General features: G+C 35.4%; 2 protein-coding genes and 1 pseudogene across 2 annotated transcripts in view; 1 reads left to right on the plus strand and 2 right to left on the minus strand.

The window, feature by feature from the left end:
- Positions 1–2521, minus strand: part of LOC107711876 (P2X purinoceptor 4-like) — an 11096-nt gene extending 8575 nt beyond the window's left edge. The window contains exons 1-5 of the mRNA XM_016516952.1: positions 2348–2521; positions 2023–2170; positions 1788–1859; positions 1552–1624; positions 1248–1341 (exon numbers count right to left, since the gene is read on the minus strand). Coding sequence (XP_016372438.1) covers positions 1248–1341; positions 1552–1624; positions 1788–1859; positions 2023–2170; positions 2348–2466 — 506 coding nt within the window. The 5' untranslated portion in view covers positions 2467–2521. The remainder of the gene's footprint in view (positions 1–1247; positions 1342–1551; positions 1625–1787; positions 1860–2022; positions 2171–2347) is intronic.
- Positions 2522–6186: 3665 nt separating this feature from the next.
- LOC107711825 (uncharacterized) lies at positions 6187–6816 on the plus strand (annotated as a pseudogene).
- An 875-nt stretch (positions 6817–7691) lies between these two features.
- Positions 7692–9110, minus strand: LOC107711839 (glutathione S-transferase theta-1-like). The gene is made up of 5 exons (XM_016516883.1): positions 8952–9110; positions 8655–8742; positions 8431–8581; positions 8107–8283; positions 7692–8022 (listed from the first exon to the last, which is right to left on the minus strand). The coding sequence occupies exons 1-5, from the start codon at positions 9061–9063 to the stop codon at positions 7822–7824; spliced, it is 729 nt and encodes a 242-aa protein (XP_016372369.1). The 5' UTR covers positions 9064–9110; the 3' UTR covers positions 7692–7821.
- Positions 9111–13696: the final 4586 nt, after the last annotated feature.

Consider the following 13696-nt stretch of genomic DNA (forward strand, 5'->3'; position numbering starts at 1 on the left):
GCTTACGAGAATAAAAAAAAAAAAATCACAAACATGACACTTGTAAATTAATAATTCTATATATACTGATTTATTCATTAATGTGTAATATGTTATATATTTTTAAACAAATTATGATCTCTAAAAGATTTTCAGAATTTTTACAACTCTTTTGCTTTAGACCAGTGTTTCTCAACCCTGGTCCTGGGCGCCCCCCAGCACTGCACATTTTGTGTGTCTCCCTAATCAAACACACCTGATTCAACTCATTAGCTCATTAAAAGAAACTCTAGGACCTGAAATGGGTGTCAGATAAGGGAGACATACAAAATGTGCAGCGTTGGGGGGTGCTCAGGACCAGGGTTGAGAAACACTGCTTTAGACCATCTACAAATGTTAAATCTTAAAATAAAATGTTAAGGTTAATAATAATAATAATAATAATAATAATAATAATAATAATAATAATAATAATAATAATAATAATAATAATAATAATAATAATAATAATAATAATAATAATAATAATAATAACACATTTATTTTATATAGCGCCTTTAAAAGTTGCTTTCTCAAGGAGCTTTACAGGAAAGCTTACATAAAGGAAAACACAACAATATAAGACAATATCCTATAAATTCAACAAGAAATAAATCACAAAACAATACAATTCTGAATTCAATTCTGAAAAAATTTTGCAATTGATATATAGTTTATTTATAGTTATTTTCAAAGCTTCAATGTACTGTTATTATAAAATAACTTCATTGTTTATTTAATTCTAACAAATAAGTTCTTGTTAAAAACTAACCAAAAATAATTAGCTTATAATTTCCACGCAGGAGAGACTTGGTGTTGTTTCCAAACAAAAGGAAATATATCGGTATCGGCTATCGGCCAAAATGAGTTGAAAAATATCGGCATATCGGGAAAAAATCCAATATCGTGCATCCCTACATTTAGAGAAAATACTGTCATGAAACGGTTCCTTCTTAAAGGTATAGCTCACCCACAAATCAATATTATGTTATCATTTACTCACCTTTGTGTCATTCCAAAACCAGTATGACTTCCTTATTTCTAATGAAAAATGTCTCATGTGGGACTTCACTGACTTTCATTATATGGACAAAAACATTTTCTATAATCATAATATCTGCATTTGTGTTACATACAAGTTTGGAATGGCACAAAGACAAGTAAATAATTACAAAATGTTTATTTTTGGATTAGCTATCCCTTTAATATAAATTAGCACATTACAGCACCTGGGATTCTTCTTGTTCTCAATGGGGCACCAAGCTGTAACTTCACATGTTTTCCTTAGTACGTCCAACTTCACACAGGCACCTGTTTGAACACCTTAGAGGCAAACACAGGAACGAACCTCAGATCATGGAAAGACATAACAGTTTAGGTTTTCAATGAAATAAAATACAGCCCGGGTAGTATTATTCAAATTTGTAAAAAAATAATTAGCATTTAATTTCACATCAAAATATGATTGTTCTGATATCGAAATGCTTCCTCTCAAGCTGCATAACTTAAAATGGCTTCTTCATATAACATTACCATGGCTATGTTGGTCAGAAAATCCTTTCTCACAGTCTTTATCTGTTCGACACAGTTTCCCATGTGTTAGAACCTGAAGTGTGAACATACAAACGTCTGTTGAATGGATTATATTTGGCTTAAAACGACAGTGGTGAATGAATCACAAAAAAAAAGAAAAAAAAGAAAAAGTTTTTAAGACTTGAGCTACATTTTGTATTGTATTACCAAATAAACGAAAATCAGACTGCACTTACCTCGGGGCAATTACCTTGCTTTTGGTTTTTTGTGACAATAACATTTGTTGACACAAAAAAGGAGTTTCTTCCCTACCGAAATAAAACAAGAACATTATTACCTTGATTTGTTTGACTTATTACCTTAACTTACTACCTCGTTTTTAAAAGTGAGCATAAATCTGCTTTATTTAGAAATAACCAAATTTTTTTTTTGTGGCATAAAAAAAAATACAAATAAATGGTGTACTGTTACCTGATATGGTCCACTGTAGTCCACCACATCCCACACAACTTCTCCAATGTCGAGTTTAGTTATCTTTGCCACTCCCTTAACCTTTGTTGTAACAGAACTCACTACAAGATCATACTCTTGATATTCTTTATTCCAAAGCATCATGATACTGGAAAGTAAAGACATAACATTGACTCGGGACTTCGAATCAAGAATCTGTGTTGGTCAGTACATGTAAACACATAATAACACGTGTAAATGACTCACTGCCAGTGATTGCACATGAATGAGCTCTTGTTAAATGATCGGGTGCGACATGCAAGAAACAGCGGACACAAACACTTACCAAATGAACATCAAGATCACTCCGTTTAACGTCCATTTCAGGCACCCAAGTCTGACGCTCTTGATTTTGACGAGTTTTTGCGTGTCATATTCACAGAGATTCAGCAAAGTGCAAGGCATGGCGGTGATTTAGTAAACACTGGCGAAAGAAAGATGACTGCGGAGTGCAGCTGTGCTGAACTCGCTCAGGTGGAGGTCACATGGTCTTTTGGAAGACAGTTATTTGCCACACTCTTTCTTGGGACGGAGAAAGAGACAAATGTATTCAAAATTATTACATATTTATAACCACTTTAATCTTGAAATCATGCCTTGTCAGTCTTTAACATTATTTTAAATACATTTAAAATAAATATATTTCACTGCGGAATTTCATTCTTTCTCAGGTTGAATTTTTCATTTTAACTTAAATAAATTAAAGATGAAAAAATATTTTCATTATTTCAGCTTTACCATTCACAGTGGCCCCGAAAACAAAACAAAACGTTTCAAGTTCATTTTTGACAAGGTCATAGGACCTCATAAATACAATGATTATTCCTGCCTAAAATAATCTTAAAACAAAATAATAAAATAATAATTTTACAACACTACCATTCAAAAGTTATGACCAGTAAGATTTTTTTTTTAATGTTTTTGAAAAACGTCTATTTTTTTGTTATTTATTTGAACAACAATGCTGTAAAACAATAATAGGCTACTGTGAATTTTAAAAGAACTATTTTCTTTTTGAAAATATTTTCAAATGCAATTTATTCCTGGGAAAGCTGAATTTTCAGCAGCCATTACTCCAGTCTTCAGTGTCACATGATCCTTCAGAAATCATTCTAATAAAGGTCAAATCCAGTTTAGCTTATTTAACAGCATGCACAGTCTATAAGGTTAGATTTTGAGTTTCTTTCACGTTGTTACATTATAGATTTATCAAAATGCTTTTTTTCATCTGTCAAGCCATTATCCCTATGTGGATGACAATGGAGGAACTTGAGAGTGGAAAACTTAATTCTCCACATTTTATTGGACATTTGCATAGTAAAATTGTACAGATTACATTTGATCAAACATGTTTCTAACTATGCCTAAATAGCAAACAAACAAGATTTTAATATAGGCAAATTCTGAACACTGATTACATGAACATTCAATACTGATTGTTACATATACTCACATGATCCTTCAGAAATCATTCTAATAAAGGTCAAATCCAGTTTAGCTTATTTAACAGCATGCACAGTCTATAAGGTTAGATTTTGAGTTTCTTTCACGTTGTTACATTATAGATTTATCAAAATGCTTTTTTTCATCTGTCAAGCCATTATCCCTATGTGGATGACAATGGAGGAACTTGAGAGTGGAAAACTTAATTCTCCACATCTTATTGGACATTTGCATAGTAAAATTGTACAGATTACATTTGATCAAACATGTTTCTAACTATGCCTAAATAGCAAACAAACAAGATTTTAATATAGGCAAATTCTGAACACTGATTACATGAACATTCAATACTGATTGTTACATATACATATAAAAACAAATGTAGTCTCAGTGTATAAGTGACACTGTTACAACCGTTTCTTTGATAATTATTTTTGTTGTATTGTATCGCTCTGTTTCTCTCTTTCTCTCTCGCTCTCCTCTTTGGTCTGCTCTCTCATAGGTTGCATGATGCTGTGGTGTCGGCGCATAATTGGTCGTTCTATTAAGGCGGAGTCTTTTAAGGAAGCCGCTTGCCAAGCGAACCGAAAGCGACGCGCAGCGGCCATTTTGAGTTGTTTGTTCAGCGAGGAGCTGGTGAGAGCAATTAAAAGAGCAAAACCTATGTCTCCAGGAAAAGATCAAGTCTGTTATTTAATGTTAAACAATTGGAGGAAAAGTCACTGTTGAAACTGCTGGAGATGTATAATAAAATATGGGAGGAGGGAAAATTACCAAATACCTGGAAAGAAGCAGTAGTGATTCCAATAAGGAAACCTGGTAAAGATCCTACAAAACCTATTAGTTACAGACCAATAGCTCTTACTTCAAATTTATGTAAAATCATGGAAAGGATGATAGCAGATAGATTGACCCATGACCTTGAAAAAAGAGGAGTATTGGATAACTGTCAGAGTGGCTTTAGGAAGGGAAGAAATACAATAGATTCTGTGGTAAGATTAGAGACTGAAGTAAGGAAGGCACAAGTGAATAAAGAGAATGTAATAGCAGTATTTTTTGACATAGAAAAGGCCTATGATATGATGTGGAAGGAGGGGTTACTGATCAAACTGAATAAGGTAGGGGTTGGAGGGAAGATGTTTAATTGGGTAAAGGATTTTCTTTTCGAAAGGAAAATACAAGTAAGAATTGGGACAGACATGTCAAATCAATATACAGCTGAAAATGGCACACCTCAAGGGAGTGTGATAAGTCCGTTACTCTTTATTATTATGATCAATGATGTATTTGGTAGAGTTCCAGAAGATATAGGAAGGTCGCTATTTGCAGATGATGGGGCATTGTGGAAGAGAGGTAGGAATATGGAATTTGCAAGCAGGAAAATACAGGAAGCAATTGATAAAGTGGTTGAGTGGGGATATGATTGGGGGTTTAGGTTTTCTATAGAAAAGACACAGTCAGTCTTTTTTACAAGGAAAAGAATTCCGGAAGGAATGAAGTTACAAATGTATGGAAGAGACCTAGAGAGGGTTGGAAGTTTTAAATTTCTAGGAATTAATTTGGATTCACGATTAACATTTACAGATCATATCAGGAAAATGGAGGAAAAGTGCAAAAAGGTAATAAATGTAATGAGATGTTTGAGGGGAAGAGAGTGGGGTGCAAGCAGATTATCACTGAAAAGAATATATGTGGCTCTAATACGGTCAGTCTTAGATTATGGTAGTGTAGTATTTGGGTCGGCAGCTAAATCGCAGTTAAAAAAGTTAGATGTAGTCCAGGCACAGGCACTGAGAGTATGTTGTGGAGCTTTCAAAACAACACCAGTGTCAGCCATACAGGTAGAAATGGGGGAATTGCCACTAGAGTTAAGAAGGAAGCAGTTGATGGCTAACTATTGGGCAGGGTTACAAGGGCATAATAATTCACATCCCACTAAGGCAGTATTGCAGGAGAGTTGGGAGAATGGGAAGAATCTAAAGGACAATTTTGGTCGGATTGGAAATGTTGTAGCTAAAGAATTAGAAGTGTTTCATTTGAGGATAAGTTCTACGGTAGTCTATCCAGAGATTGCTCCGTGGAAGCTCTTCTGGCCTGAGGTAGACTGGTTTGTGCTAGAGGAAAAAAGGAAGGCAAAGGAGGATATTAATTTGGAAAGAGTGTTTAAGAATTGGGTACTGGAAAAATATAATGAATATATAAAGATTTATACAGATGGTGCTAAGAACCCAGAGACAGAAGTAACAGGATTGGGGGTGGTGTTACCAGATAGAGGTATAGGAGTAAATAGAAGAACATCTGATAAGTTAGGGGTTTACACAGTGGAAATGCTGGCCATGTTAATAGCATTAAGATGGGTGGAAAAGACAGGACAGGACAAAGTTTTGATATGCTCAGATTCGGCATCAGCTCTAGCAAGTCTAAGGTCATTCTATTCTAAAAGTCGTCAAGATATACTGTTTGAAGTACTCCAGTCAGTGACAAGAATAGTAAATCAAGGAAGACAGGTGAAACTTATATGGGTCCCAGGTCATGTAGGGATAAAGGGGAATGAAATGGCAGATAAATTAGCAAAAAGGGCATTAACAAAAGGAAAAATAGAAATGCAAGTAAGTGATAGCAAAACAGAGGTTAAAAGTGTAATATGGGAGAGAATAAATCAAAAGTGGCAAGAGAGGTGGGATGGAGAAGGGAAAGGTAGGCACTTATATCAAATCCAAAGGGAAGTTAAACATAAAATTCTTCATAGTGGAAATCGGAGAGCAGAAATTGTGTTCCTCCTTGTTGTTCTCTCCTATGTTCTCACTCGACATTGAGGAGTCATTGGAAAAAAAATTACAACGTGAACGATATCGCCAACTTGACCTGTACAATGCCCTATACAGATGAATGCAAACGCATACGTTGCTGCTATTCTTTGCCTCCTCTGCCCGATCCCTCTGATGATCATGCTGCCCACCTCTATCAGAATGGTCGTCCATCTATGCGCCCACATGCTGGCTCTCAAGAAGAACCAGACCCAGGTGCAGGGATCTGACTCGTACCTCCTGGTGTGCAAGATCACCATCTCCCTAGTGGGAGTTTCTGTCCACTCTGTGTATTGTGGCTTTGTTTATCATTGTAAGGTTAATTGGGCAATTTATCACCTACCACATCTTAGCCAGTGCCTTTAGTTTTTACAGTGGTATGACTTCTCTCCTTCTGACAGCTTCAAACAGGCATCTGGAAGAGAAGCTCTGGAGTCTGTTCAGTTGTAGCAAGGCACAGGAACAAGCTAGCAAAAGCCAAACAGTTGTGACAGTGGATGTTTGATATGATAAAGACAGCTTACTTCAGGGGATTTGAATTATTAAAATCGAACACTTAATATTTTTGGTCACTTAAAAATAAAGTAAGTAATAGTAAGTAAGAAAGTGAAAATAAAATTAAGATTTAGTCACTTTGGATAAAATCATCTGCTAAATGAATACATGTTTACATGTTTAGACTGTTACTAATTGATTGACTTTATACTACAGTTTTCTGATAGTCAGGAGAATAACCAACACAATCTCATGGCAATTCATAACTATTTTACCATTTTGGTAATTTGGTGGCTAATTCATATGAATCTCACTCATATGTTTTTGTATAATATGATTATGTTGTTATATTTAGGGATGGACCTTCATGCTTAAATTTTTTTTTTAATGTTTTTGTTCAATTCACATTGTTCGATTTTATACAAAATCGCCAACATTTGCTTTCTCTTGAGATCAGGAATAACTAGAAACAAGTTAGTATTTGTTTAATATAATATTTAAATAAGTTGTTCTAGTCATATTGTGTAGAGTTATATGTCTTTTATGGGTTAATGAAATTGTTATTTTTGTCTTGGTGATCTAAATGTGGACAGACATGTAGTCATATATTTTACTGAATTGTCAAAAATATCAATACAATTTTTATGGATTAATCATATGAATTCTGTTTAATTTAATTCTGTAACATTTATGGGACAGTTCACGTTAGATTTTTTGCTGATTTCAAATGTGTTATTTAAATGTGAGTCTGACAAGCAGTTTTTGAGACTTTGGTATTTCACCATTCAAGGAAACACACAACATAATATACACTGAACAAATGCATTGCAAATTGTACAAATGCATACACTTAGGCATAATTTTATTATAACATTTTTATTTCGAATACAGTGATTTCACTACTGTAATATTTTCTAATCCAAGTTGAATGTAGTCTACCATATTACTACACAGTAACTTGATGAAAGATGAAAGTTTAAACATAAAACTAGACTATTAGACCATGCAAACAGACTTAGTTAAACATTTTCTGTATCCTTAGCTTGAGAAACTCTGGTAAACCCTTGTTCTCAAAGGTTTGTGGCAATGTATCAACATTCATGATAACCTTGTGCGCTTCATCAAAGACTTCCACACCGATCTCCTTCTTAACTCTGTCTCTCCATTCACTCAGAACAGGTCTGCCTTGAAAAACATCTAGACCTGTACTGACCGGCTTTAAAACACACAAACAGAATGGGTAAATATGTCATGTTTCAGTCAAGCACTTGGTCTAGGAAAACAAATGTGTAGTTTGTACCTGCATCATCTCCACAATGGCTACAAGATCAGCCACAGATATTTGATCTCCAATTATAAATGGCCTGCTCTGCAGAAACTTGTCCTCAAAAGTCTTCAGAGACATATTGAGGTCCTCCACAGCAGCATCCATCTTCTCCTTGGGCACTGGGGCCCCTGTGACTGCAGGCAAAACCCCCTAGAATTGGGAAATGTTAGTTCCACCTCAGAAAATGCATGCATTAAAGAGAGTACGAAACAGCTTAAAGAAAGCTTGCATAATCACAGTATACTCAGTGCACACAAACACAAGTGATCTGTTTAATGTTTAAACAGCGACTCTTACCCTGAACCAGAAGACCTTTGACCCATGAGTTCTTATATTCGTGTGCTGCCAGGAGAGAAACTCGTCGACTCGTGCGCGCTTTTGCAGCTCAGCTGGATACCAGTGGTCAGGAGTGTGATGTTTTGCTGCCAAGTACTGCAGTATTGCTATACTAAAGTATACAGTCTTACTTAGTCTTACAAAATCTAAATATGTGTCAAATGTAAATCATGGTAACAACATACCTCTCTGTTAGAATAAAATCTCCATCTTTGAGAACAGGAACTTTCCTTATGATGCTGACCTTGCCAAATTCATCTCCATATTGTTCACCTTTGAGCACAGAGGAAAAAAGATATAGGTCTGAAGCCTAATGCAGAAAATACAAAACTTTTTCACTGAAACCAAAGCACAACATAATAAAATATCAAAAGTGTGCTTAAAGTAAAAAAAAAAAACTGGTTTAGACCCGATACGGTTAAAGTTGCATGTTACCAAGATTACAGTTCACAATTCCATAAAACAGCTAATAAAAAAATCACCTGCAGATAAATCCACGGCTTTGAATTCAAAGGGAATTTTATTTATCTTGGCAAATAGGAAGACGGAGCGGCATGGCTGGGAATGCAAATCGAGATACAATTCCAGTGGCATTTTGGAGGGGAAGTGTCCAAGTTGAGCTATTCGCCAAACCTGAAACCTCTCACCCTCATATGCTCTGTATTTATGCTCCGCCTTCCAGGCAGTGTTGCCAGATTGGATGGACGATTTCCAAGCCAAAAACTCACAAAAACCCGCCCAAAAACCGCCCAAAACTTTAACTGTCAAAATAATGTTGTAGAATATGTAAATCAAGGTTGATAAGGGATATATTTTAACTCCTTAAAACAAAATATTGACGACAAAATAATATAAATTATAAATAAGATAAATTTCGCAGGTAAACGGATCAAATCGGGGCGAATAGCCTACATTAAACAGAATTAGGCTACCGAACATGAATAAAATATGCAAGCAGACGCTGTCAAAACGGCAATCATGAAATTAACCGATCCCCTCGAAACAACACATGCATGATTTTCAATGCCAGCAGTCAGAATAATCCAATTTAAATGCAAAAAGTGCCCAATATAAGTGATAGGAAAAAGCAACGTAATTAGCAGGTATTTCACACTCGTTCATGCACACACCATGCATGACAGTCAACTCAAAACGGTGTCATTCATTGATACTTAATTATAATCCGACAATTAAAAAAATAACAACAATAATGCGCTTACCTTCGTGTCGCTCTATAATTTTACACAGAACTAGAGGAAGCCTCTTGTTAAGTTCATATTGTAGAACATAATACAGAACTTTGCACAGTCAAAACTAATCAAGTCTAGCAGTTTTCAAAGATTTATATCTGGACCGTTTAAAAGAGAAAAGATCACCGTATAAACAGACATATTTAGTTTCGGTTTTGATTAATTAATTCAAATGTGCTCTGATTTCGGAGTTGCAGTGATAGAGCCTTCGTGTCATCTCACTCCACAATAATAAACGATTTGAGAGTTGAGTCACTCTTCCACTCTTTAACTTATATTTAGGCATTGTGATTACTTGAATATACAGTCATACTACATTCAAAATCAGATACGTTAAAATAACTTATCACGCTAAAAACCTGTCACTCATGAATCATAACGTCTGTCTGCTGAGCCCTCGTGATAAGTACGGCTTTACATCAGCACCAGCGCCTCTGCAGTGTGTGTGTGTGTGTTTAGTAACGTTGTGATGACTGATTGGATGCAGTATACACACTTGGACTTGTTTTGTTAAACAATTAGCCTATGCAATTTATATGTTTGAAAACCGCCAAACTGACCCAAAAACAGCCCAAATTTTGTCCACCCGCCCAAGCCAATTTTTACCCGCACAATCAAATTCAAAACCGCCCAATCTCGCAACACCAATCTGGCAACACTGCCTCCAGGGGTCAGTAGTAGGCCTACAATGTTTTTGCGAAACCTAAAAACCTAAAGAAACTGAGAAGCTCATCCGTGAATCTTCCTAACTCTTATGTGCAGTTTCTTTAGTTAATTCCTAATCACTAAAATATTAGAGTCATCAATTAATTTGCATTTACCATGTTTTAAGAGCATTATTATAGATACCTGAAAATTAGAATTAGACAGAATTTATAGGCAAAACCTGCTGTTTAGATGTATTTCCTGTTTTCAGTAATAGCCTTTCAATCATCTTTTTACAATGCATGCATTTTCTCCTATTATACTGTAGCCTAATTTCAGCAATGCAGATTCAAATGCATATGCAACACTTTTATGCTTATAGGCTTCTTATTGTAGAGGCATCTTTCCAGCATCAAAAACTGCTTTACAAAAAAAAGAGAATTTGAAATGTTGGAATATCATAAAATTAAGATTTGTCTGTTTTAGGTCAGACTTTTTTATTTTACTTTAAATATATTTATAAAACACTCCAGGTTTGAAATGTACGGTGGCAGAGAAGTGCAAAGCAAATCACAATTCTGAAAACAAAATAACAAATTACAAACGCAAATGCAAGTCTAAAAAACAAAATAACAATTCAGAAAGCACAACAACAATTCAGAAAACATTATAACAAGTCAGAAAACACAATGACAAATTCGAAAACAAAATAACAAGTCAGAAAACACAAAGACAAATCCGAAAACAAATTAACAAATCAGAAAACACAACGACAAATCCGAAAACAAACCTACCCTAACCCTACCCGATACTTTATTTTCAACTTTTAGAGCTGATGCTTTACAGTCACTTTTAACTAAATGTAAATATACACTCCGTATTTTTTATTCCAGAGTAAGGGCAATTCATACAATACAATTAAACTGAGCTACTTTAATACCATCTCCGAACTTTTTATCACGACTCTGCTGTTCTTCGGCTGGTTTTTCCTGTATACGTTGATTGACAGATGTCTCGTCCAGTCAGCGGTGAGTAATCCCAAACCAATGGCGCTGTCTCAAACTATACCTACCTTTTCCGGTTTGTCTGATTTGTCGTTGTGTTTTCTGACTTGTTATAATGTTTTCTGAATTGCTGTTGTGCTTTCTGAATTATTATTTTGTTTTTTAGACTTGCATTTGCGTTTGTAATTTGTTATTTTGATTTCAGAATTGTTATTTGATTAGCACTTCTCGGCCACCGTAGAAATGCCACGTGCACTGATAATGACAGGTCAGAAAGTTTCATCATTTTTAATTGAAGAATTCTGCCACATTATGGCGCAAGAACACTTTTTACAAAAGGAAAATTTGATTCATAAGTCAGTACAGCAGCACCTTCTGTTCTGGAGCAAAGCAGTGAGTGAGTAGTATATCCAATGAATTAAAGGTATAGTTCATCCAGAAATTGAAATGAATTTACTCACCCTCATGTCGTTACAAACTTGTGTGACTTTTTTCTTGGAGAGAAAGTTATAATGATCTTTTAGTTTATTTATATGGAAAGTCGTTAAGTTACAACATCAAAGGAGCACAAGTTCAAGTAAGGGGAACCAGAGGATTGTCATTATCAGATAAACATTACATTACATTACATCACATAGTGGAAGTCGTGACCTAATGGTTAAAGAGTTAGGACTCGTAAGCCAAAGGTTGCGGGTTCGAGTCTCATGCTGGCAGGCAGGCACGTTCACAGGTAGGGCTCAACCTGTGCAGAGCACATGCCCTTTTTGCCCTTACACTCCGAAGTGCCCTTTTTTTGGTGATGGTGTTTTTTTTTTTTCTTCAATAAATCAATGATATTGGTCACCCTTTACATCTGTCTGTTATGGATGGGATAAATGCAGAGCTAATTCCAAGTATGGGTCACCATACTTGGCCACATGTAACGTCACTTTCACATAAATTATCTGGACTGATAATTAAATCCAGGCTTCCTAAACTTCCTAAAACCATTATGGATCAGAAGTTACTTTGTGTTACACATCCTCTCCTTATTCGCCCTGCATTACTTCTAAGCATTCAAGCTCAAAGTGGGTGGGTTCTTGTGTTGTATTTCACAGTAAAAGTACAATAAAGAGATTCATACACCTTTTGATGCATAATAATATACTGACACAGTCAGTATCTGTGTTTAATTGTTAGATAATTCACCAGAGCCCCATCAAACTCAAAAGAGAAGTAAACAAAGACTGCTTGTGGTTTGGAAGAACCAATAAAATGGTTCTGGTTAGGCCAGTGGGTTTTCCCTGCTGAGGCTCCCAGCAAGACTTCACTTAAAAGTCTGGTTTGAATTTAAAGAGGCATGTGATACCAGATTATAGCAGATACACAGATAAGAACCAAAAGTCTGGCTAAGATTGTTTCTCCATGTTCTCTACTATAAATGAAAGACGGTATTAACAGATTCACTTTTTTATTGCTCTGAGAGACATGCAATGCTTGTGCTAGATTTGGTGGTGTATTTTCTAACAAAACCCAAAGAAAACTTCAAATTTGATACGCCTTTTTAAGGATTGGTTATTTTGTTTGTTATAATTCGTAATAGGAGAAAAGGAAAAGCAGATGACACAACACTGCTTTGAAATCTTTTGCTATCATTTTATAAATTTGCGATCGAATGAGAATTAAAATGTTATTATAGTGCATTAACCTTAAAATGTTCTCATAGTCTAAATGTAAGTAAATAATAATTTTTTTTAAAAACCTTCCATCCCATCATCCCTGTGGTTTTACATTACCTTGTGGTCAGATTTTGATCAGGCGAGGTAATGGGATGCAAGTTGTGACTATCTGGGCTTCCTGTTTTCCTCTCCAACTCATTTGGGGAAATTCTCCACCATGAGCTCATCCCCATATATGCAGGTGAACTTTCCTGGGGTTAACCAACTGTATACACCTATGACCTTTGCACGTAAAATAACCATATCATGTATCTATGTGCGTGTATAGGATGAACTGCATCATTCATGTGGCCATATGAGTAAGTGAATATGTTTTCCAGCTTTCTTTAACAAAGATGACAATGTTTTGCTTATATAAGCACCGTAGGTTGACGCAGTGACAAAGCTATGAGCCCTTACTCCAAAAGGCTTACCAGGGGAGGGAAAAACAACATCTGAGGCTCATGGTGGGGCATTAAAAGTAAATGAAGCCTCATTAGTTTTTTTGTGCTCTCCTGCACCTGCATCTTTGGTACACTCCCATGAAGTTAAAAAGACAATTCAAACATTAACTTAGACATACACAAGCACTTTTCATAATGTAACCCATTAATCTGTAATGACCGATTTG

Source organism: Sinocyclocheilus rhinocerous, unplaced genomic scaffold (genome assembly GCF_001515625.1).
Source record: "Sinocyclocheilus rhinocerous isolate Xijiao unplaced genomic scaffold, SAMN03320098_v1.1 scaffold988, whole genome shotgun sequence".
In the NCBI taxonomy this organism is placed as follows: domain Eukaryota; kingdom Metazoa; phylum Chordata; class Actinopteri; order Cypriniformes; family Cyprinidae; genus Sinocyclocheilus; species Sinocyclocheilus rhinocerous.